Source organism: Centruroides sculpturatus, unplaced genomic scaffold (assembly GCF_000671375.1).
Source record: "Centruroides sculpturatus isolate CEXI.00-Female unplaced genomic scaffold, Cexi_2.0 scaffold143, whole genome shotgun sequence".
Lineage (NCBI taxonomy): Eukaryota > Metazoa > Arthropoda > Arachnida > Scorpiones > Buthidae > Centruroides > Centruroides sculpturatus.
This window is the reverse complement of record NW_019384447.1, coordinates 324,314-352,143: the sequence shown is the minus strand read 5'-3', so window position 1 is coordinate 352,143 and position 27,830 is coordinate 324,314. Positions and strand designations below refer to the sequence as shown.

General features: G+C 28.3%; 1 protein-coding gene across 1 annotated transcript in view; it reads left to right on the top strand.

Annotated features, from left to right (window-relative positions):
• The window catches only part of LOC111620421 (replication protein A 70 kDa DNA-binding subunit-like), a 58,688-nt gene that overhangs the window by 17,389 nt on the left and 13,469 nt on the right, over positions 1 to 27,830 (top strand). Inside the window, exons 3-13 of the mRNA XM_023362338.1 lie at positions 3,199 to 3,307; positions 4,032 to 4,156; positions 8,555 to 8,617; positions 10,844 to 10,949; positions 12,099 to 12,270; positions 16,762 to 16,957; positions 20,402 to 20,541; positions 20,625 to 20,694; positions 24,741 to 24,884; positions 24,961 to 25,082; positions 25,160 to 25,273. Of these exons, the coding sequence (XP_023218106.1) occupies positions 3,199 to 3,307; positions 4,032 to 4,156; positions 8,555 to 8,617; positions 10,844 to 10,949; positions 12,099 to 12,270; positions 16,762 to 16,957; positions 20,402 to 20,541; positions 20,625 to 20,694; positions 24,741 to 24,884; positions 24,961 to 25,082; positions 25,160 to 25,273 (1,361 nt within the window). The remainder of the gene's footprint in view (positions 1 to 3,198; positions 3,308 to 4,031; positions 4,157 to 8,554; positions 8,618 to 10,843; positions 10,950 to 12,098; positions 12,271 to 16,761; positions 16,958 to 20,401; positions 20,542 to 20,624; positions 20,695 to 24,740; positions 24,885 to 24,960; positions 25,083 to 25,159; positions 25,274 to 27,830) is intronic.

The following is a 27,830-nucleotide window of genomic DNA, read 5'->3' as shown; positions in this document are numbered from 1 at the left end:
TTTTTTATTTTGTACAAACAAAATAAATATATTGAAAAATATAAAAACAATAAAAAATTATACTTCAGAAGTTAATTTAGTATCAAAAACGTAAAATATTTGAGTAGCCCAAGACATAGCCAAAGATTGAAGTTCCATAGCACTGGCGAAAATTTAAATTTGCTGACTGGAAATCTTTCGGATGATTGACTTTCGGAAAATCGACGCTCTACTGTATTCATTTAAGGAAACACTATAAAGCTTTTCTTGCAAGCCTTGGATGTTCCAAAATCCAATTGTTAACTTATTAGTGTCATTACTAATTGTATTTATGAAAGAGTGTTTTTTTTGTTAATTTATTAATATTTATCCAAGTATCTATATACCCAATTTTTTCTTTATCTCCTCCTAAGTTACTTGGGTTTGTAGTATCTGAAACATCATCCAAAACCCTCCTTAGTTAATTTCTTCCTAAAAATTTTCTAATTGTATTACTTTATCTAAATTAATATTGTATGTAAATATTTTATTATCTTGGATATAATAATCATCTCTAATAATTATTTTCCCTTTAATTTCCTTTCAATTTTTCTTGTTTAATTATAGCTTGTAATTTTTTCTTTCTTATTCTAGATCTTTTACATAAATCAGTTGTAAAAATTACTATTGTTTTCTTTTCTTCAGTATCATCTTTCACTTTCATTTTCTAAACTTCTTTTAGTATCAGATTTCTATTATACAAGGAATGTAATATAACCTTTACTACAGGATTAGTTTCTTTATTGTTACTGTATTTAGCCTGATTATACTTTCTATAGAGCTATCTTTAATTTTTAAATTCTCTTTAATTAATTAATGAACTGATTGATTTCATTAGCATAATGTGACGAAGTAAATGGAAAGTTTATTACTACAATATTTTTATTAGTTTTCTCATTTATTAACTTATCTAATTCGAATTCAACCATACCTTTTAGATAAGTATTGTTCTTAGATAATATTTCTATTTCTTCCATTCTCTGTGACATTTTCGCCAGTTCTTGAAAATACTTACTTTCTTCCTTCATTAAATTAAGTTCTGATTTGATTCCTTGTAATTCCTGTTGAGCTGTGAAAAATTATTTTGAATTAGTTCGTATATTGATTTTATTGTAAATTGTGATTCTTCTTGTACCGATAGATCTTTATCTCTTAATGCTTCAAAATATTCAGGTATTTTTGTGGCTCTTGTGGTATCAAAGCTACCTTCACCATAATCCTCTTCAAAAAGAAAGTGTTGTTTATTCATAAAATCTTCCACTTGATAGTATTTTTAACATTTTCCTTATGTGGCCCTCCACGCTCCCTTTTTTGCATGTCACTTTGACTCAAATGCTGGAGAGAATGAAGAAGAGGGCCTGGATTAGGTTCTATTCCAGCAATTAATAAGAGGAATAAAATTAATTCCAAAATTAGTCTGTTAACAATTATCCACATCCTTAAACATTCAAAAACCAGTTAAATATAATTTTCTGATACATTATTACTAGTGATGTAACGAATATTCAGTTACTGTTCGGTATTCGGCCTATTTTTCGCTATTCGGCCGAATACCAAATATTTAATCACTATTCGGCCGAATACCTAAAAACAGGAGTAAGAAATAACAAAAACACAGTAAATTAATCATTTTGGTATTTAGATTTAATGTTATCGGGTTAGTGTAGTTTGTTTATATTTATTTATAACTTATAATATGCACAAAATAAAAAAGAAAATAATGTTAGTCACATGTATTCGCAATTTATAATTACAAAGATCAGCACAGCACACGTACACACCTAATTCATTCGAGAATCATCGCACATTTGAAGGTCTGACCCTGCCTATCCTTCTTTTTAAGTGCTCGTCTTTGCTCTTTCCTTTCTGTTTCCTCTATTGCTCTAGTCCACATATGCCTATGCATACATCATAATACACCCTCACGATACTTTCGATTCGTCACTTTTCCATCGTAGATTTCCAATTTTACAATTACGTGACTCATAGCCTGGTGATAACGGAGAAAAGAGACAAATAGGATGATGGTATAAGTCACAGTTATGATTTCACAGATTCGAGACAGCGTGGTAGCTCAAACGGCTCCAGGCTTTCACCCATGCACGCTAAGTTTTTCATTACAAGCATTTAGCTTTCCGAAGTCTATGATAACAATTGTTTGACATTGACAGCCGCGAATTTCGTGCCAATAAGTTGCCTCAACTTGTTCGATTATGTTATCAACTCAATTTCATATTTATTTTCACATTTCCACTTCGCGGTCGTTCTCTGTTCTTTTTCTGTTATTTACACATGTAGGTCATTTCATTGTTATCCACATTTGATATCATTTATCACATACAGTATTGCCATGATGCTCTTGTCTGTCCGCTACAACTGTCAAGAATTAATGTGATTGATGAAGCGTAGTGACAGCGGGCCAATAGAGAGCAGGTCCTTGCCATAATGCGGTTTGCGCTCCAATTTTCGTACATGTGTTAATCAAGCCAAATAGTTTGGCCGAATATTCGGCTATTCGGCTACGCTACTGGCCAAATATTCGGTATTTGGCCTGAGGCTGAATATACTATTTGTTGCAACACTAATTATTACACAATTGTTCAGCTCAGATGAAAAGTTCACCAACACCCTCAATGACTGACTCACACCCAAAACCTTAATATTGTGCTTTTATTTCTATACATACTCAAAAAACATGTAACTACTAATTTGATCACCCATTGTATATATATATAAAACAATATATTAATAATTCCACATAGATTAATAACAGTGATGGTATTTATAAATTAAAAAGTGATATTTATAACTTTTCTTTTCAAATAGAACTTAATACAGTGATCTCTGTGCATTAATTTAGAATTTTAATAATGGAGAGACTAATTTTATTAATTTTGAAAACAGTCAACCTCTTAAATTTATTTATTATTTTCTCACAAAATACTTGCTTTTTTTTTAGCAAAGTTAAATTATCTGTAATGTAAATGTTACATTACAGATAATTTAACTTTGCTAAAATTTAAAATAAATTATCTGTAATGTAACATTTACATTACAGATAATTTATTTTTATTAATTTATTTAGAAATAATTAAATATTTATAATTAATGAATTTAAAAATATTTATTTATTTAGTATGATTATTTATATTAATTTTATTTTTAAATCTATTTAATCAGTTGCTATGCTTGCTACTCAGCTAAACGATAAAATTGTGAAAGGTGAATTAGAAAGATATACAGTTATAAGATTGGATAAATATCTTTGCAATCAAGTACAACCTGACAAGTAAGATAACATTTACTATCATGTTATGTTTTTATAAAAATGAGTTGAAATAATTATTGAATATAAATATAGTAAAATGTTTAGATTGAATAAAATCAAATCTGAATTTAGAAATAATAATTAAATGAATTAAATTATTTTATTATGCACAGTTAATATACTCTTACTACATAATTTATTTATTATATATTTTATATTTTATAGTAATGGCCTTTGTGTATCTTTTAAAAACAATATACATGTGTTAAGTTTTTAGTGCATTAATAAATAAAACAGCTTTATTAGACTAGAAATGCAATATAGGCATTGAAAAATTTTTCAGCTTAGTGTAAGGTACTTTGCAGAAAACCAAAAATTTTCCTAAATGTCAATGTTAAACTAGTAAACTAATTTTATAAAATGTTCAATACATTCTTATTTACATTTATTTCATTTTTGTTAAACTTGTTATTTCTGTTACTTTAATTTGTTTAAGATTAGTTTGATATTTCAGAGTACATTTTTATATTACTTAGTAAACAATTAAAGTTTATTGAAATTTCAGTAATTATTCTGTTACTTACTTATTAGATGAAATTAATAAGATTTTGACCTACAACACTTCCTTTGTTAAGGATATTTTTTTTCCCCTTAAAAAGTTTAATTTTTAATAAAATGTAATATTGAAATGAATGTTGTTAATGAAATTTTAATAGTTTATGTAATCTGTCTTTAATTGTGTTAGGAAAGTACTTATCTTATTGGAAATAACAGTTTTGGTACCTGGTGTAGATGTTGGAGAAAAAATTGGAGCATCTATACAATCAATTGCTACTTCCAATGAACTTCAAAATGTTGCACAAGGAAATTGTAAGTTTATCATAAATATCAATCTAGCATTTGTGTTAAAAATTTTATTATTCAAAAATTATTTCAATTAGATAATAGATTTAAAAAAGATATGAGAACAACAGGAATAACAAATATTTGAACAAATTCAACAAGATAAATTAAATCCAAATATATTATCTAAATTTAAATTAAATTAATACAGATGCATTTATAAATATTTAGTTAGATGATGATATAGTGCTCCCATTTTCTGCTAGTCACATCCTTTTTGCAAGTAAAATTATTCATTTGACTAATAAAATTGAGCATAGATTTATCAAACTGAATGGACCTCTCACAGTCCTTCATTGATTTTAGGTGACATTTTCTGGCAACAATTTAAATGCTCCTCTACCAGTAGGTAGTGTGTCAATGACCACCCCATTTCATTTTCCAAAAGGCACAAATTATGTCATTTCATATGATCAGTGTTTTGTTATTAAATGTTATTAATATAGATCATTATCTACAGTGTTTTTCGTTAGGTTGCATCTGCCAATATTAAGGCAGTTTAAATTGGTAATTGTTTGAGCAAAAAAAAAAGTTTAGCACTCGTATCTACCAGTATCATGCAGAAGAATGCAGCAATAAACTTAATATTGTATTGTGAAGGCTAATAAGTAGGTTTTGTTATTGAAACTTTTTTAACACTTGAAGATGCATCAAAATGATATCATTATGCTGCAAGCAAGAAGTGCTAGATGATATCTGCAAGAACTGATTCAGCTAAATGCTTCTGAATAGGCAATGTTACAAATAAATCAGTGTGTGTGTAGTGCAGAAAATTTCCAATCTTAATGTTTCCCACTTTACCAAAAATTCAAAATGTATTCTGTACAATTAATAACTTCAAACATAAACAAATCAAACATTTTTCTCAAAATTTAGTCAAATTTATTTGTGTTCAACAGAGAATAATTATTAAATTACAGTTTTAGTTTCTGAAATGTATGAATTCATGTTATTGTTTCAAAAAATATTTCTGATCTCCCTCAATTATTCTCAACCCCTTTAAGTGGATAAACCAATCCAAAAATTGATTAAAATGATTTTGTTTTAGTAACTATTTTTTCAATTATGATATTGAAATGAATAATAATGAATATCGAGATTAAAATTATATACATTGTAAATACAGTAGAACTCTGTTAAGAAGGTCCCAAATTAGAAATTTTTTCCATGTAAGAATTTTAAAGTCTCAGTTTTTTCTCCCAGAACAGATAAATAAATTTTTCTTAATTAAATGAGAGTTTTTTTTTCAGAAAATTTCCCATTTTAAGTAGACCAATATTGTTGTCCACAACTGAAAAAGGGACTTTATTTAATAAGTTTTTACATTCTATTGATAGTTTTATGCATTTAATTGCATTTGGAAAAATTATATTAGGAAAGGCACAGAATTTTGTGTCATTTCACACATGACTGGACTACTTTGAATACAGATTTTTTCATTTTTTTCTTACACAGTTATCTGTTTTCATAGTTGTTATTATTCAGCAAGGTTTGATTTTAAGTGGATTGTTTTTTTTTTTTTCAGTTTACATTAACAGTATATTAAGTCAACTTAAATCAACAACCAATTACCTATGTTATCAAATTAATTAATTATGATCCTGATACACTTCATTCAGATCTGCATCTTCTAACATTTATTTTTGCTAAAGCCAATTAAAAATCAATCCACAGAAAACTGTTGTCATGAGCTATCTTTATTATGCAATATTACTTAACCTACACTTTCTATTAACACACAGAATATTAAATATGTTTTTTCAGTTGATGACCTCAGCATAATTTGGATTATAACAGACTCACATTTAAAAGCCATATAAACAAAATACATCAGGGTATCTTTAGGCATTTCTGTAAACCCATTTCCTCAAAAAATGTTATTTGATCCATTTTCTTTGCAAACTTTCAATCTGTTGTCGACTATGGTTTGCCAATTTGGGCCATAGCAGCCCCAACTCTTTTAAACAGAGCTGTGGAGTTGCGTAAAAATCTACCGACTCCGACTTTTCCTTATCATCCGACTCCGTTTCGTTTACATAACAAGTTGGTAAGTAAAAGGGCTCTAGCTAAAACACCAAAACTCCACGACTCTGACTCCACGGCCCTGCTTTTAAACAAAATTTCCAAGGAACTTGATAAAATTTATCTGCTTTTAAATAGATTTTGTAACCTTCCCAATACTCAATCTCCAAATGTTGCCAGGGCTAGACTGGGTCTTCCTGATTTTAAAGAAAATTAAATATTTTGATCAATTTTTATATTTCAAACATTTTAATGGTTTTATACAGTCCAGTTGTCTCCACTTAAGAATACCCCAAAGAAATTTGTGATATTCTTCATATATTTACGTGCCATTTTATAGATTAGTGATCTTATTTTTATTGTACTTCACAAAGTATGTTTAAATTTTGATTGTTTTACGTGTTACTTTTTTCTGGGTTTAAAAATATTTGTAAATGAAATTTATACTATGCTTAGCCTTTTTTTGTATTTGTGTTTTTATTTGATTTGTTGTTTTTTTTTGTCTTAAATATTTTTTGAGACTTGTTATCTGGAGGTGGAAATCTGTAGTCCTTATGTGACTTTTTCTATATATCAATGATAAATAAATAAATTATCTATTGTAACTTATACTGTCACACAGTTTTATTGTTTCAATGCTTGTTATGGATTTGTTCATAAAGTTGAATGAGTTAAAGAATTGCTAATGAAATGGTCATAAAGTGTGTGCACACTGTGTTGTTGATGATTCAAACTCTAATGGCATTTGTGAAGGGAAAAGTTAGTTTAGTTCACCTCATGAAGTAAATAGCATTTGGCATTATTGGTATTTCTAAATTCACTCAAGTGTACAAACTGGATTAAAAGATGAAATGATGTAAACAATTGCCTACTTGAAGGAATTTGAGAAAAACATTTCTGATATGACTGTACTAGCAACCTTTTGCAACTTCAGCTTTAGAAATATATTTTTTGTTGTAAGCAAATTTATCAAGATATCCAATGAAATTAAGAATGATTATGGTGTAATTTTTGTTTAACTTATTTAACTCTACAGACATGCTGTATATTTCATACTTTTATTCAGTCTATACTGCTCAGAACAATTAAAGGATATTGCAGTATTACTTCAGTTATTGCAATGGAATTGATGACTTTGTGTTAAATTTAATATTTAACAATTTGAGATTCAAAATTTTAATGTAAATGCAAATATTCTTTTTAAGAATATATTACTATTTTGAATATAAACATATCTTAAATCTCAACTTTAAGTGAGTAAATAATAAATTATTCATTTATCTAAAACACTATTTTATAATTGCTTACTTTATATATATATACATATATAGTTACCAAACCTGATATTAGATAACTTGAAAAATTCAATAATTAAGTATTTGTATATTGCTTATTTTTGTTATCTTATGTATTAATATATACAATGTCATTATAGTTTTAAAAATATATCTCTTATTTTAGTAGGAAAATGAAACTTGTAATACAGTAAAACCTTGCTAAGTCAAGTTCTGAAATTGTCTACCTGTCCTGGGTGCAGTATATAGTTTTTTCCTTATACTCAATAAGTTGAAATTGTTGATATTTTTGGCTCAGACCTATTTTCCTGTGTATCCTCTATCCTTTGCTTTATTCTTATTTTCACTTATTTCATGTGATAACAGACAATTAAGATAAACAAGCACTACAACTCCATGTCACACAATACTATGCCATTACAACTTTGTGTTGACATCCTTTTACTGATGTAATATGTTGCAGGTATTCCGATTGCAATACAAGGCAAGTACCTTGACACACACTCAGAGATGCTATAAACTATGTACAATTTTGTAAACATACTATGAACAGATTTTTGAAAAATGGCTTGACAATAATTAATACCCAGCTAGATGCTTCTTAATTTTTACAACAATACCTTATCTCACTGAGAATTATTTATTAATTTTAACAAACGTTTTCAGCCTGTTTCACCTGTTCTTGATAAATTACATCCATAAAAGTTTGGGAAAATTAGATATTAAACTCATTAGCTTAAAACTCTTCAGGGTTTTACTGTATTTAGAATATTTTTTAATTAGTTTGTTTTTTAATTTTTTGAATAAGGTAAGAGTTTGATCTATTATTTTTTTTTTTATAATGTGAATTATATGTACAGATCATAAATACATACATACATACTTACATACATACATACATACATACATACATACATACATACATATGCTCTAATGAAATTTAAATTTATACTTATTGCATTAATAATATGTTTTATACTATTTATTTTATATAATGCATTTTGTCATTAATAAAAATTTATTTATCCATTTATATCTATTTTTATAGCAAGTAATTTTAGAGCACAGAATACAAATATTGGAATGGTGACTAAAATTAGAACAGAACCAGGTAATAGTTTTAATTTTATCATGTATTGATAGTAATATTTACTTAAATAAGTGAATAAAATATTCTTAAATTATACAAAACTTTTAACAAATTAACTGTTTCGCTTTGTGATTCAGTTAAATGTAGATTTTGAATGTCTTGAATTAAACGTAACAAATTTTCTTGTTCAAATTATTTCATGTTTAAAAAAGCTACTTAATTTCTAAATTGAAAATTTAAAAAGAACTAAATGAGATGATTATTGTTGTTTAATACATAATAATGTATTAAAAAGGTTGATGAAATGATTTTATATTTTTATTAATAAAAATTATAAATATCTATTGTAATCTAAATAAATAGAGATCCTGAAATTTTAAATTAAAATGTTAATTTTAATTTAAGATTTCAGGTTCTCTATTTGTTTTATGTTAATTTTAAAAATTTATAAATGAAATCACAGATTATCAGTAATATGCAATATTAATAATTATATAAATGTTTAACTTTTGAATTCTGTTAAGAATGCAATAAGTAAGTATCTGAAGTTTTAAAACTGAAATAAAGGTAATATTAACATTGTTTGTCTTACATTCCAAAGTAACTTAATGTTAATTAATATTTTATTTTGATATAAATTTAGAAAATGTGGCTAAATTGTATTTGTTAAACACTTTCACAATTCTGGGAAGTATCAAAACTGTCATAATTAAATTTGAGAATTTGTTAGGTCTCAGCATTACTCTTATCAATTGAATTTAGATTAGAGAAAAACAAAATACAGAAAAGCATGCTGTAACATTTCTCTATATTTATATTTATTTTAAAAAAGTTTTAATATACAGTGTGTCTGAGAAAGATCTTTATCATTCTAAACATTAATAACAAAAATACTAACAGGTGAAATGAAATGCAGTTTTCAAAAGAATGAAGAAATCGTAAGAGTTTTTTTACAGTACCTTCAACCACGTGTCAAATAATCCCCAGAAATTTTTGGGGCTGGTCTGTTCAGATATGTCAGGTCCCATTTCTCATCACCCGGCCACCCTGTTGTGGGCCTGGCCAAACCCATAATGGGCTTGCAAAAAGAGGCCCTCTTAGTGCCCACAGAGAGGAAAGAGTTAAAAAAAAAAAAGGTACCTTCAACCTTCAATGTAGCTGTATATGAGCATTGTTAGTAGCATGAACAATGTCAAGTCTGTACTCGATTTCCCTCCAAGTGTTTTTTTAACATTTGCAATGTAACAGTGAGGACTGCTACTTGTATCCTTTCCTTTAAAGCAGATATATCAGAAACAGGTGTTTGATAAACCCTGTCTTTAACATAACCCCAAATAAAGAAATCCAGTGAAGTTATGTCGGGCGATCACGGAGGCCAAGGTATGGGTCCTCCATGACCATTCAATCCATCTACCTCAGGCAATTGATACCAGAGAAAACTCTTAGATTTCTTCATTCTTTTGCAGCAAACTGCATTTCATTTCACCTGTTAGTATTTTTGTTATTAATATTTAGAATGATAAAGATCTTTCTTGGACATGCTGTATTTTATACACAAAGATATTTAGAAATATACTTTTTCCATAATTCTAAGAAAAAATAATTATAATGAATTAGTTTGAATTAATTTAAAGTATTACTGTTTAATTAATTATTTTTAAATTTCTTTCTTGAATCTGATCTTGCTTCATTCTCCAATTAAATTTTAAAAGTCAATGTAGCAACTAGGATTAAAGAATATTTGACAGATTTAACTCAATTTACTCTTAAGAAAAAGTATTAATAGATCTTAAAATAACAAAAATTTAATATTCTATAATCTTATTGAATATAATGAACAAAACATTTTAATTTTTAATAATGCATTTTAAAAGTAATTTTATTTTTGATGTCTTCAAATGCAAATGTTTGTTTTCAGAAAATGAAATGACCTGAAAATAAGTCACTAAATCTTAATGTTACATAAAAAATTAAATGAAAAAATGAATTACAGTNCAATAACTATACAGTCGACCCCTCTATAACACTGTTGATAATTCCATTTTATATGAATTCCATGTTGTATGAGTCACTTAGATTTTACAAATACGTGTGCCGGGCCATGAATGGCTCACGTATTTGTAAAATCTAGTGACTCATACAACATGGAATTCGTATAAAACGGAATTATCAACAGTGTTATAGGGGGGTCGACTGTAATTTTTAATAAGTTAAATTTGTTTGGAATAATAGAAATTTCTTATTCAGGTAGCACAAATTGGTCAGGTGGATATGGACAAAGGAACCAACAATATGGAGGAGCAACTTCTGTAATTGTTCATCCAATTAGCAGTTTAACTCCTTATCAAAATAGGTATTTGATTCATTTAGAGTTAAAACTTATATTTTAATGCATAATTATGATTCTAAAACAATACTAAATAGTGTTGCAATGAATAGTATATTCGGCCTCAGGCTGAATACTGAATATTCGGCCAAACTATTCGACTCGATTAACGTGCGTACGAAAATTGTTATGCAAACCGCATTATGGCAAGGACCCTGCTCTCTATTGGCCCACTGTCACTATGTTTCACCAATCACGTTAATTCTTGACAGTTGTAGTGGACAGACAAGAGCGTCATAGCTGTATGTGATAAATGATGATATCAAATGTGGATAACAATAAGCTGCCTCGACTTGTTCGATTATGTTAGCAACTGAATTTCATATTTATTTTCACATTTTACAGCCCTTCACGTGTAAATAACAGAAAAAGAATGGAGAAGGACCGCGAAAATAAATATGAAATTCAGTTGATAACATAATTTAATCAAAATGCCTCAATGTCCTTTTCTTACTAAATTATAAGTTTTCTTCTATAAACAAGCATTCACTATTATCAGGACTTATTATACTGGCTTAACAGACAATACAGAGTTCCACAGAAAACAATTTTTATTTAATATTTAATATACCTGTCCATGTTTTCTGTTCTCTGCAATTTCTAATACACCAGAATTTCGGCTAAAATGATTATTAAAATTATAGTTTAATGAAAATGCCTCAATGTCCTTTTCTTACTAAATTATAAATTTTCTTCTATAAACAAGCCAGTCTGTAATTGTTATTATTATTATTATTATTATCAACCTGTCTCGATTATATATATAGATAAGTTAGCAATATTTACAACAATCCATGATAATTTGCAGATTAAAAATATTCTATAATTATTATAAATGGTCAGCATTATAAGGAAAATTTATGGATTAAGTAAATCAGTTATAAAAATTATGATTGATTTAAAGAATTAATTGACAGTTAAAATATATTTTGAGTTTTTTAGGTGCGGTAATTGTTTTCCACATCATGTTAATTCATAAGTAATTTTTTAAAATTTGCCGTGTACAGATGTCATTTTTAGAAGCTACTTAATAAAAAGTTTTTTCTTTTAAAGATGCATTGACTATTTGAAAGAATTACTATTATCAGTTTTTAAATTTTATTTTATTTATTTTAGATGGACAATCCGTGCTAGAGTAACTAATAAAACAAATATACGAACTTGGAGTAATTCTAGAGGTGAAGGCAAATTATTCTCTGTTGATTTATTAGATGAAAGTGGAGAAATAAGAGCTACAGCTTTTAATGAACAGTGTGATAAGTTCTTTGATGCAATGGATGTTAATAAGGTATGAGAAGTTATATTTTATTCTGATATATCATAAAACATCTGACATGTAGCTAATATCATTGATAAATTATTTTTGTCTATATATTCTAGTATTTTCAAATAATTTTAAGTTTTAGTATCTGATATTACATCATACCTTGTGGTGTCTTGAATTTCATTCATACTCTTAACCATTAAATAGTAAACCACACTTTTTATTCATTGTACACTTGTCAGAAGTGAAATTGTAACACCATGAAGGAATATGTGTAGCCACATGCAGATTGCAGGCCCTATAGAGGTGACAGAGATATGCAAATGATTAAATTTATGTATGCATAGGATCATGTGGTACTCAGTTTTGGGCTATAAAGACCAGCAGCCAGTTTGGGTCATAAATGCTATCAGCAATGGTTTGCAGCAGCCAAACTTTCAAAGAAGTATAGAAAATGCCTTGAAGAAAACATCAAACTGAATACCCACCAGTTAATGGCTGGGGAACAAGACTGTATTCTGAAGTTGTTCAAATTGTTTGATGTGCACAGTTGCCATGCATGTTGGCCACAATGTGATTACCAACCAGTAATGTGTGACATGATGGATGCAGGAACACCTGTGAATATCCTGAATAGGGATTTGATTGCACCACCTCATAATTTCACAGACTGGCAGATTTGCCGAACAGCCTGTTAGGACCTGTTCACCACAGTATGTGACATCTGAAGCCACTTGTTGCTGTCAACAGGTGCATCTATATTCACTCAAACCCTTTGCAACAGGTTTCATATAGTCAGGCTGCATGCACAACAACCAGGAATGGGATGACATTAACCACTCAACACAGGTTTTCAAACCTGTAGGTTTGAAGACCTGTGTTGAGTGACCTGATATTGTCATCATTGCAACTGGATCACTGAATGGCATCAGATATTGTTTACAAATGAATCTTGCTTTTGTCTGGATGAATGATTGCCATCAATGGGCTGCCTTGGTGCACGTTTCTGGTACTCTGGCAGCAGACCAGTATGTTACACAAATTCTGGTAACTGTGGTTCAGCCAGCCACTGATGCAGGTTGCATATGACATGGTGTTCCAGCAGGATAATACCCAACCACATTTTGCATGGTAAACTGTCATCAGTCTGAATGGAATTCACATCCTTGGCCATCAACTTCATCAGATCTCTCTCCCATCAAACACCTCTGGATCCTCGTCCGATGTGAGTGCACCTCACGTTGGACAAGGACTCAGAGATGTTTGATTGGAGACCACCACCGCACATCATAGATGACATGTATGCTGTAGTGGATACAGCATGGCAAGCAATACCTCAGGCAACCATTTATTGCCTCATTGATAGTATGCTTTGCTGTATAGATGACCATGGGGGAGTCATATTCGTTACTTGTGACTACACACATTCCTTCATGGTGTTGTGATTTCACTTTTGAGGAGTATATTTACATTTTATCCTGTTATAACAGAACATAATTGATTAATTTTGAATTAATAAATTTTTAAAATATTCTTTAAAGGCATACCTGTAATAAAAAAGTATTGGAAATGACTCAGCAAAATGCAAGATTTGAATTTATTCATCAAAATTTATATTGTCTTCTCTAAAATAGTCCTCTTCCAATGTCAATGTTTTTTTCCGATCTTTGAAACATGCTTCAAAGTTGTTTTCATGAAACCTCTTTAGGACTTGCAGCTTTTGTTTTGTGACATCAGTCAACTCAAAATGGTAACCACAAAGCAGAAATATTAGTTGATAACAGGGAAAAGTCTCACAGTGTCATATCAGGTGAATACAGAGCTTGCAGAACTGTTTTTCTTGAATATTTTGCCAAAAGTTTATGAACAAAAGCATTGTGAGCAGGTGCATTATTGTGGTGCAAAATCAATGAGTTTTCTTGCCACAAATCAGGTAGTTTTCTATGAATTGCTTATGCAAATGATGCAAAAGTTCAAATAATAATCTTTGTTGACAGTTTGGCCAGTCAGAAGGATTTGTGATGCACAACAATTGAAGAAAATGGTCAACATGACCTTGATTTTTGATTGACTTTGAAGTTGTCTTTTCGGTCTTGCTTCACCTTATAAGTGCCATTCACTTGATTGTCTAGATATTTCAGTGTCAAAAGAATGGATTTGTGTTTCATCACCTGTAATGACTCATTTTAAGAATGATTCTGCTCAAGAAAATCATTTCCTTGGCCACTTAACCGTGTTGTTTTTGGAAAAAATTTAATGTTTTCGGGATGACTTTAGAAGCCATGCATGCTCAAATGACCTTTTAAAATTACTTGACACGATCCAAATGATAATGGAACATGTTCAATTGTTAAATGATGATCATTGAGCACCAAATCTCTGACTTGAGCTTAGAGTTGTTCATCAATTGAAGTGGATGGTCTACCAGAGCATGGTTCATCTTTGATGTGTTAACTGCTTTTCTTGAACATCTTGTACCACTCAAAATCTTGTTTTTGATAGACTATTATCACCAAAGGCTTTTTGCAACATTTTAAATGTTTTTGTAGCAGCAATTCCATTGTGAAAACAAAATATAATACATGTTCTCTGCATGATTACACTTGACATTTTGAAAAATTGTCAGCACAAAAATTCTTTACACACAAAACAAGTGTTTATTTGCAAATGAAAACAAACTTTGACATACAGATTGCTGCTAGATGTCAATGAAAGTCATACCAAACAATGAAAAAACAAAGATAATGTCCTCTTGTACATTGTACAGATAATGTGCTGTTTAAAATGAATTATTATGATATTTCTTGATCACAGTAGTATTATAGTGAATTGAAAACAGAAAGAAAGAAATTACATCTAGAAAATTCAAATTTAATTATTTTCAAAAAAATACATTGTAAAAATACAAAGTATTACAGACAATACGAATATGAATTCTTGTCTTTTCCTTTGTCTTCTTTCAACATCACAGGAACATGATCCACACAGTGGAGTTGACCTTTCTTTTTAGGCTACTTTCCCCGCCTGCATGTATGTAAATCAGATAAAAAGTTCCTTGACTATGGATTCCACTGTAAAAATCGTTTACATTGTAAAGAAAAATTCTAAAAATCCAGGATGTAATATAAATGTAGGTGGGAAAAGTAGCCTAAAAAGAAAGGTCGACTCCGCTGTGTGGATCATGTTCCTGTGATGTTGAAAGAGGATGAAGGAAAAGACAAGAATTCATATTCGTATTGTCTGTAATATTTTGTATTTTTACAATGTATTTTTTTGAAAATAATAATATATTATGTTCTGGATTTTTAGAATTTTTCTTTACAATGTATTCAAATTTAATGTTAATCTGAGAGATGCTACCATATGTTTTCATTGCTTCCCTTTCATCTTGTCATTTTTTAATATTTCTATTATAATTTATATCATAATTTTAGATTAATCATCCAATATTTCTACTGTAGTTGATGACATACTAAGATTGAAGCATTGTGAAAATTTTACAACTTACAGTAGAGCGTCGGTTATCCGAAGGAATTCCAGTCGACAAATTTAAATTTTTGCCAATGCTGTGGCGCTGTAATCTTTGGCTATGTTTTCGGCTACTCAAATATTTTACGTTTTTGATACTAAATTAACTTCTGAAGTATAATTTTTTATTTTTATATTTTTCAATATATTTTTTTGTACAAAATAAAAAAATAATTTTTAACAATACAATAGTCTTCGTTAGGCTTAACTTCGTTTGTTAACATCGACGAAAATTCAACGCGAAGCGACACGCAACGGAGAAAAATTTCAACACGGGATAAATTAATATATTTTTTCATACATAATTGGTTATCCGAAAAATAAGTTATACGAACAACCCCAGTCCCCAATTGATTCGGATAAACGACGCTCTACTGTACTTTTATTACAAAAAAATAATAATAATGAGCTTCTGTTAAAATTAATTTATATAATGGAATTAATTTTAGTAAAAACTTATTTCAATACAGTATAATTACATATTTTTTATAATGGTTTGTGTGTAGATGTCAACACTTGACAAGTGATTTTGGGAATTATTCATTTATCTAAAACACTATTTTATAATTGCTTACTTTATATATATATACATATATATACTTTAGATTAAGACACAATCTTTGTAGAAGCTACAAAATTATTTTTTCACTACATTGAAATAGGATTAAATTCTGATGATCATTTCTACTTACAGTAACATTTGTCAAGTTTTTAATGATTTCACTATCAGATTGAAAGTTGTCAGAAAAATATCATAAATTTTCAATTTTTTAAGAAAATCATTTGATTAATGGCTCAAATCCAAATTTTATTAATTTTGTTGCAAATAATATTTAGATGATACTTTTTGGATATATAACATCTGTAATGTTATCATTTGTTATTTTATAATTTTGTTATTACAATATAAAATTCAAAAAAATTATAATTAACAAAATATGAAACTCTTATTAAATTCAATATTTATATTATCTTTTTACATTTAAGGTTTACTATATCAGTAAAGCAAGTCTGAAGACTGCAAATAAAAATTTCACATCAATAAAGAATGATTATGAAATGAGTTTCACATCAGAAACAACTGTGGTTTTATGTACAGATAATTCTAATTCTATTCCAATGGTACAGTTTCAATTTGTACCTATTGATCAGCTTCAGAATGTAGAAAAGGACAAATTTGTTGGTAAGTTTAATAATTTTTGTGTGAATATCTTTTTATCATCATCAATAGAAAGAAGAATAGAAATATATATTTAAAAAATTGTTTTTCAGCAAAAAAACAAAAATTCTATAAAAATTATAAAATTAATTGTTAAGTTCAGCTTATTAGCAGTTTTATACAGTATATTAAGTTCACAGCTTTAAAATGATTAAGTCTCTTTGAAAAATGTATATTTTCTATTAATTCTAAAATTTGATGCAATTCAAATTTCCATTCATCAGGTATCACAAGTCTGGCTTTTTAAATTAACTTGCACTTTTTCCATTAACATTTTCATATACAATATTGGTAAAAATAATTATAGGACTAAAAAAAAGATGTTAAATGTAAATTTAGTTGGATTGGTCAATTGGAAGAAATTACAGTAAAAGTAATATTTTCCTTCAAATGGCTTAAGTTATACGCTGTAGAAGAACTCTTTTAATGTTGGACATAATACTACACAAAATTTAGTTAAGGGATAGTTGTAAACCTATATATTATTAAAGTGTATGGCTCCAAATTTATTATCAAGGCTTTAAAATTTAAGTGAAGGTTTTGATTGCACAAATCAGATAAAAATAAATTTTAATTAATAGATGGTGATAAATATATAAAAGTTTTAAAATATAGTCAATGCAAATTTTGTAATGAAAATTATGAATTTATGATTACATATATTTATAGAATATATGTCTAATCATAAATTTATATGTCTATGAATATATTGTATTAGAATTACTAAAAGAAAAAGTTTGTACTTATGAGAGTATCACCATACATTATTCAGAAAACTTATCAAGTTTTGTAAATGTGATTGACTGATGACTGACTCATTACTGAGACTTCATGTTTTTGTTTGTATTAATCCCCAAGAAATGAGTATGTAACTTATAATATGTGAGATTAATGAATTGAATTGTGGCATATAATTATTCTTTACCATTCACTGAGTAATAACATACATTCATCATTCAGGATGATTTTAAAAAGACTTTACAATTTTAAAAGCATATAGAATTTTAATTAGAAGACATACAGAATTGCTTGAGACATTAATTTATAGCAAAATACTACTGCACTACATAAGACAAACTTGATGTATCAAATTCCATCAGGTGAAATGTGCATTTCAAAATGATTGCTTTCACTGATGCAGAGCAAGCTTCTCTGTGTGTTTTGGTTTGAGGGGAAAAAATCCATAATAGCTGTTCAACAGAATTTTCACAACCAATATCATGGGATCCTCCATGTGATCTAAAATTTATTCTTGTAATTGAAACTTTGATGAAACACATTTTGTTTGCTTTGCCATGACAAATCTAGTTACCCATGTCTTTCTAATTCTGTTATGGAACAAGTGAGGGTAGGTTTTGTAGTCCTTGAAAATAAACATGAGTTTAATGAAAACATCTTTTTTTCATTTTCATGACTTTTTTTTATCATGAGGGGAACCATATTTTGTATATCACAATATTTTGTATCTGGATATGCTGGAAAATTTTCCCATTCTATAGTTAATGTTGACAAAGGATGACACACACACACACTTTCTGCAAGATGGCACACTATCCCACCACTATATGATGTCCTGTATTTCCTCAATAAACATTTCTCAGATTGGTGGACCGGTTGAATGAGGTCAATAAAGTATGGTGGAAAACTGACAAATATTTTATCACTTATTTGTTGTTGTATTTAAAAACACTTTAATCCTAATAGGTTGATTTTTCTCACAGCCAGACCAAGTTAGATGATACATGACTTTATTGTAGCAAACTTTTAAAGTATAATTTTACATCATGTGCATTCTTGGCTAATATAATTTTATAGCCCCTCTTCAGTGATATATTAGAATGTAGAAACAATTTGAAACTCCATTACACATTAGCCAATTGACTTTTATATGATTTTATATGCTTATGAGTTGTGTCCAGTAGATTTTTGCAACCTCTTTCAAGTTTCTGGTCATTCTTGTGATGAGAGCTTGGTGTTTTTGCTTCTTGTCCACTTTGGTAGTTTATAATTATAATAATACCAAACATTTTCAATTGTATGGAATTCAGGAACATTGGGCAAGTTATTTTCTTTATTTACAATGTTGATTTTGAGCTTTCTTGACTTGTGTCAGAGTGGAATAATGTGAACTGGATAAGTCATATCAAAAGATGTATTCAGTGTTGTTTTGGGTAATGTTTATATACATAAGGAATAAGAAACTTTTAAATGCACTCTCAATTTAATGTATACTTCGGAGCTAATGGCACCTCTCAATTATATGAGAAACACTGACATGTTTTTCATAGAATTCCTCTACCACAATTGCCATTCATATTAATATCTTTTTGGCAAATTTCTCTTTTCAATGGTATTTCTTGATTAGAGGCAATTAAATGTTTTTTTTTTTTTTGTTTTTTTTGTTTTTTACAAATTACTTGATTGGATGAGCTGTTAATAGGTAATATGACTTGTCATCCATAATGACATTCAGGTTAAAGGGTGTGTCTCGTTCTAGGCTGGACAGACAATTTTCTTGATGGTAATCACTTTAGTAACTTTCCTCAGATTCCATATCTTCCACTATTTGTTTAATGGTTTTGAAGTCCACTTCAAACTTTTCACCTAGTGACCTGTAACTAAGTTAAACTTTTCTTTTGAGAGCTCACTATAGTGATTTTCATTGGTTTCTGCCCAATTGGATTGTGGATTGACACGATGCTGCATGCTTTTTTCCATTTCTAAAGCATTTTCTAATCTTTTCAAAGTATTATAAATTTAGCTATGGACATATCCTTGAGCAGTAATGGTCAATAATATTGGCTTATTTGGGTTTAATTTGTAAAATATTTCCAACTTTATTCTGGTAGCTACCTGTTTACTATCTGCCATTTTGATTTATGTTAATTTAACTTAACTATTGCCAGATTTATAGCATGTCAAAAATAGAAGACTATAGACAAAAAAGATGTTTATCTGTAAATCATCCACTCAGAATTAACTTCCAGACACCTGACATTTTATCCAAGTTTTCCTGTCCCTACTATATATCATGGCCACCTCATTCCCAGATTTGACACCTCAGTTTTTCCTGAAATTTTATTAAAGATTAGTATTGATTCCACCCTTGCCTGCAAATCTTTGAGCCCAAAACTCAAATTAATGTCACAGTTACCAAAGTGACAAAAAAATATGCTACTTTGAGTTTGGCAAGAAATTGAATTTAGATGGAATGTCTGCTGTATCTATCAATTGCACTCACTTCAAACCAAAGTGTTAAAACTTGATGTGTTTGCTATAGATTAATATCTCAACTTGCAATTTTTGCAAAACTTCTGATTAAAATTTTACATGTTTTCAAAGTTACAAAGTCCTTTTTGAATCACCTTGTATGTTATGTTTAGAAAATCTAAAATATATTTTTTATAGATGTTATTGGTGTCTGTAAGAATGCTTCGGATGTTCAAACAATAACATCCCGAAATACAAATAAGGAATTTAAGAAACGTGATGTTCATTTGGTTGATAAAAGTGGAGTAGAAGTGTCTCTCACTCTTTGGGGAGCTGATGTAAGTATATAAAAATATTTTTTCAATCAATGTAAGAAAACTGAAATTTTGTACTTTCACATATTTTAAATCTTATATTACAGGCTGAAAAATTTGATAGCAGTGATAATCCAATTATTGCCGTTAAAGGTGTTCGTGTTTCAGATTTTGGAGGCAAGTTTATAGAAATATCAAATTATTTTTGATAATATTATATTAAGCAATATTATTAAAAATAAATTTTTTGTATTTAACATCATATTATAATAAGTTTCTTGCTTTTTATATTAATATAAATTTTATTACTGATATCTCTATGTAATATTTATATGAAAAAATTTATTAACTTTTAAAAACAACTAATTATTATGTTAAAACATAATAATTAGTTGTTTGGACAGTTTACTTGATCTATGATTTATGAAAGAGCTATTATTAAAGGACTGTACATTTTACTTTTTTTAAATAAGATTTATTATTAGATTTTTAATACATAAAATTAAAAGTAATGTTTTTTATTAATAACTGTGTACATTCAAGCATTATAGCTTACAAAAGAATGTATATAATTAAAAATTTTTTAATCTGTTGAATGATCTTTCTTTATATTATTTAATGTTATCAATAATAATAATAATAATAATATTACATTTATCAAAATTGTCAAATTATTTACATTTTAATCTAGAAAATCATCTAGTTTCCACATTTAATTTTTTCTTTTAAGATTTTTGATATAGTTTTCCACCACTAAAATATTTTTATTATTCATTTGCAAGCCAGTTAATCCTCTTTATCAAACAAATTTTTTTCTTGCCTGTAGTATTCTTTCCTCTGACTCCATATTTGATTGATAAAATTCACTTCAGTGATGTAAATGTCTGAGAAACTCATCTTCAGATCAAATACAAATGTGAAATCATCAAATTTATTCAACATAAATCAAGCAGTAAAAAGTTAAAAAATCTCATTAGACAGGGATGCACAACCTTTTGTGAAGAAGGGCCAAATTAGGATTAAGTTTACTGACTGGGGGCCGGACCCCCAAGCGATTAATGCAATGGCTGNAAACATTTGCTCAAGCAAAAGCTGAAATGTTGGGTAGTAGTGATAAGCCTGAATATTATATTACTAAAGCAACTATTGTTATGGTGAAACGAGACAAGTCGCATAAACATTGATAAGGGGCCGTATGTGGCCCGCGGGCCGCAGGTTGTGCACCCCTGCATTAGACCAGTATAATGAGATTTTTGAACTTAATTGTCTTCACCAGTTTTATTAATTATACTCCATTGTCAAGTATGCATATTAGAGTAACAATCTACTGGAAACTTAATTCTAAAAATGCTCTTTTACAGAAAGAACATTATTTATTTTGCACCATTTAGTTATCAAATAAATTTGGGGCACCTTAAAATGTTTAAGAATATTGTTTGATAAATAAATTTGAAAATTTAAGTTTGCATTTGATCTGAAGATGAGAACACTTTCAAACATTTATCTACAGAAAGGACTTCTGTAAATTAAAGTGTTTGTATTCTACTATTATATTAATTAACAAAACTAAAGCATTAGCTAATATTTAGGGGTTAGAAATCTTTTAGAACATTTTCTGTAATGCACTAATGATTGCAAGTATTTGAACATCATTCTTCATATAATAAAAAAATAATAATTTCAATCTTTTTTATTCTTGACCGAAACCAGTAATTCTTGTCAGTATGACTGATTTTGATAAATTTTGTAAACATTTGTGTTGACTAAACTTTTATTTCTCAGCCTTTTGCTGCTTTTATTGCTCTGCTGAGACCTCTGCATCTCATTTGTGAGTCTAGAGCTTTACTCGGGCAGATTTGTTCATTTGGAAACTTTCTGAGACACGGTAATATATCCGTTTCCTTTAGAGATGTGCTGTTTTTCTTTAAAGAGATTGGACTTCTGAAGTAATTCATCATGAGGTGCACAACAGATCTTTTAGGTCAAAGCATTTTGGTTCTACCCCCTATCTGTACTTTCTATAATCAAATTTATATTTTTGTATAATCCTTTGTGTAGGATTCTTAGACTAGTTTTAGGAAATTCATTGCTTATATTAATCAGAAAATTTGTATAGATCCTAATTAATTGCATGAAAACCATGTAACCTTAGTAATCTGTTTTTAATAGTCCAGCTTATTATACAGTTCTCTAACTGCACTTACAAATAACTAAACCTTCAAAAGCTTTTGAGATGCAGACTTTTTTATTACCTCATATAACAATTTTTACCAAACAAAACTTATTAGAAGTTAGGTTTCGATTTTTACCGAATGAAGCCTATTCTTCAGGTTTCATTCAATAAAAATCAAATTTTTCGATTATTTCCTGAAGAAGGACAATTAACAGACCGAAAACATTAGATGAGGTAATAGAAAGACTGCATTTTAAAGGTGTTTGACTGCTTAGTTTTTTCAGCTTAATTTATGTATATCAGAGTAATTACATATACAGTATTATATTTTTACAAAATAAAAATAATTTTTTTATGCAGTTAAATATCAATAATACAAAAAATTTATTTATATGAAGATAAAATTGCATTCATTACTGATAAGGCAACCCCACAGATTTGGGGAAATGAATTTTGATGATCTTTGGTGTAGAGGTAGTACACCGTATGAGTGTACTACCTGTAAAATACTAAAGCGCAACACTCAAATATAATTGAGAAAAAATGAACTTAAAGTTTTCTTTAACACTTTATATATAAGTTACGCATACTTCTACTTGAACGTGCTGTGGCATGAGTGGTGACGCTCCTGACTCGTATGCACTGATTCGATTCTCTTGTTGTTTATACTTTTTTCCATTTTTTTTAATTCATAAATACTTATAATGTATTCATTTATTTACTCATTCATTTATTTCTTATTATTTATTGATTTTTTGGTATTTATTTATTTATTTATTTATTTTAATTTAATTTCTACTATTCCAAGTCTAGTATTTTTAGTTTGAAAACATGCCTTTGTCAAGTTGAGAGGGAGCTACTTATGCCAGGTTTGAACATGGGTCTATAGTCTTTTTCACTCGTTCTTTAACAGTTCGTTTCTGAATTTCAACACGAATAGATGTATTTGTGCAGTAAAATTTATTTTGAAAAATTATTTTATAATTAAAAAAATATCAAGAGAAGCAAGTTCTTCACGTTGTGATGAAAAAACTGTTGATGATAACTCTTTATACAGTGATGTATCGAAGCAGCGGCTAAAAGATGGAGTAGTGTATTATGAGAGTTTACTTTTCGAAAATAATTTAATTGTAACATCATCTTCTGATACACTATCTGAAGATGCTATGGTGATAGGCACAGAATTATACAATAATACATTGGATGTATTGAATGAAAAAACTTTATAATTGATGATGAATTGATTTATGCTCAAGAAGAGTATACAGAAGGAAATTTCAAAGCAGTTAAAGATGATTCATCTGATGACTATGTACCTGATGAAAAAAAAATATAGAATGAAGGAATATATTTCACTGGAATATAAAATCAAAGTTTTAAAAGTAGCAAAAGCCCACCCTATGTGGAAACTAAAAACATTACAAAAAAAGGATGTAGTCATTTGAAAAAAAAATGGAGCATTTAAAATTATGGGCGAAAGATGTTGAACGTTGTGGAACTATTTTTGATAAATATCATTTGATTGATTCTTGGATGTAAGACCACTTTGTCGAAACGACACAAAATTATAAAAAAAACCAAAAAATCAATAAATAATAAGAATTAAATGAATTAGTAAATAAATGAATATATTATAAGTATTTATGAATAAAAAAAAACAGAAAAAAGTATACACAACAAGAGAATCGAATCAGAGCACATAAGCGTACGAGTCAGGAGTGTTACCACTCATGCCACAGCACCCTCAAGTGGTAGTACACGTAACTTATATATAAAGTGTTAAAGAAAACTTTAAGTTCATTTTTCTCGATTATATTTGAGTGTTGCACTTTAGTATTTTACAGGTAGTACACTCACATGGTGTACTACCTCTACACCAAAGATCATCAAAATCCGTTTCCCCAAATCCGTAGGATTGCCTTGTGAGTAAAAATTAGCTAAATTATTTAAATGGATAAAATCTACAAAATAATTTATTAGTGTATTAATGTAGTGTAAGGTAATTTTGAAAAATAAAATCTATTGTTTGTTTATTTGATTCCAAATTTAGGAAAATCATTATCCATGATAAGCGCAAGTTTACTACAAATTAATCCAGATATTCGAGAGGCTCACATTTTGAGAGGATGGTATGACAGAGAAGGTGCTCACATTACTACACAGTCCCTGTCTAATCAGACTTCTGGATCATTGGGTATGTATAGATGAAAACGCATTCAAACAAGTAATAAAAAGTTATAAATTGTTTTTTTGTTGATTTTTGGATTTAGGTGGAACATGGAAAACATTTGCTCAAGCAAAAGCTGAAATGTTGGGTAGTAGTGATAAGCCTGAATATTATATTACTAAAGCAACTATTGTTATGGTGAAACGAGACAAGTGTATGTACATGGTAAGAATTTTTATTAAATTGCTTATTTTAAACTATTAAATTTAATTTATTTATTTTCATTAACTTTTTAATTCTAGGCATGTCCTGGAGATCAATGTAATAAACAAGTTATTGATATGAATAATGGTTTATATCGATGTGAAAAATGCAGTAGAGAATATACCAGTTTCAAGTGGAGACTGTTACTTTCTGTAAGTTATTTTTGCTATATTCAAATGAACTGGATAATTTTTATAAGTAAATTCTCATGGCAATAGTTTGTTTTTGGAAAAATTTGGTAAAACTTATTACATTTTTATAGTTAATAAATATTATTATTATTATATTTAATAAATTGTCTATTGGGAATTACTTCCCTATTACAAGGGGTTGTAGTTACATATATCCATATTTATCTTTAATAAAACAATATTTTTCCATTAATTGTTTAACTTGCACTTATTACTTGCGTACATATTCACATATTCTTTAATTTAATTTGTTTTGTTATTATAAGTTTCTATTATTTTACAAAAATAATTATAAATATTATATAATTCTTTTTTACTCATATTATTAAATTTTTTTAACAATTCTATTAGCGAGTTGCAATTATAAGAGCTGTTTATATTATAATGTGCACGAATTTCCTTTAACTTTGGACACGTTAATATTAAATGATAAGGTGTTAAAACGTCGACGTTACATAGAAAACATTTAGTTAATAAACTTATATAAGTATTATTGACATACAGCGAATTTTTGTTTAGACGAAGTTGCATTATAAGTCGTTTTATATTCAAATTTACTGGTTGCCATATATATGGTTGCATTGAAGGAATTTCAAATATTTCCAAGTACCACGGATGATATTTACTGTTGTATAGGGAATTCTGATCTTTAATTATAGATTGAGCTATAGCTGATTCTAACATCAATGAGTATCCTGATTTCCAATCTTGAATTTTGTCCTTGAATAATAGATCTGATACTCCAAAGGAGTTAAAAATAGTTTGCAACTTATTATACCATAGTTGTTTATTTTTTTGTAGTTTACTTTGTCTTATATTTTCTTGATATAAAGTAGTTAAATTGTTATCACCGTTGAAATTAAGTTTATAAAAAAATTTGATAATTCGCTTTAATATAAACGGAAATAACCATATTCGATTCGTTTCGTGACGTAGTGCATATCCTGGTACTGTTCTTTCTATGTGAAATAGTCTGCGTAGATAATATATGTGGAATTGTTCGAGATGGTAGATATAGTCCAAGCACCAAATAGGGCTAGCATAAAATAACATTGGATTAATGATCGAACTATAAAGTTTCATATGTATTCTTAAATCTGAAGTTTTTAATTTACTACATAAAAATAGAAGATTGTCTATTGCTTGCTTAACTTTATTTTTAAGTTTAGATATATGCGATTTAAATGTTAGATTCCAATCGAAATTAACTCCTAGGTAATTTATTTCATTCACTGTCTGTAGCAAAATTTTTTCATGATAAATTTTTGTTTCGTTGATAGATATTTTACTGTTATTCCGAAAGATAATTATTTTAGTTTTACTAGGATTAATTGCTAAATATTTGGACTTAAAATACAGATTTATTTGATTTATTTTCCTTTGGAGTGAGATTTTTGTCGGCGCTATCACAACCAAATCATCCGCAAACAGTATATAATGAAATGCTTTCTTTCCTATAATTATTCCATCTTCTGCTTTAGAGAAAATATGATCTATATCTGCCAGATAAAAGTTAAATAGATATGGGGATAATGGGTCACCTTGAAGAACACCACGTGAATGCCTTATTGGTGAAAGAATATTCTTATTTTGCTTAATCTTTATTTTGTAGTTTTGATATAATAATGATATTGTTTCTATAAATTGAGAACTTGCACCATTTTCCTTGAGTTTTTTTTGAAGTAATGGTACATATACTGAATCGAAGGCCTTTGTTATATCTATAAAAGCAGCGTATATTTTTCTATGTTTTTTTAATAAGTATATCTGAATAATCATCATTAAGGTAAATAATGCAGATTCTGTGCCTTTATTTTTTGTGTAAGCAAATTGAAATTCTGCTTCCAACTCATAAGTTTTAATCCACTGTTGAAACTTTATTGCCAGTATCGACGTAAAACATTTTCTGAGTGTAGATAACAGGGCTATTGGTCTATAATTTTCTGGAGACATTTGGTCTCCCTTTTTGTAGATCATCGTTATTATTATTGAATTCCATGATTCAGGATAGGATAATGTTTTATACATTGTATTAAATAATTTCAGTAGTTTTATTTTGGAGTCTGTTGACAGGATTTTTAAGAATTTAGTTGGTATGTTATCGTCTCCTGGAGTAGTATTGTTCTTTATTTTTTGAATAACTTCTTCCAGTTCGTTCATAGTCATGTCATCATTTAAATACTCATCACAATAGAAATTTTTACCTGTTGGAATTTGTATATTTTTTATGGTGAACTTTTGGTAGAATTTTTTCCAAGTTTCAAAACTTATTCCAATGTTACTCCTTCCTAAATTATCTTTTGTTCGAAATTTTTTGATAGTATTCCAGAATACTTTGCTATTATTAGTGTTGTTAATCAAATTTAATTCGATTCTACGAAGGTAGTTTTTCTTTTTAGTTTTAATTAAGTTATTATAAGTTCGTTTGGCATTTTTATAATTCGTAAAATTTTCATGATTAGGATTTTGTCTGTATATTTTTAATTTTTGTTGCTTACGGAGTTTTTCTTTGTAACAA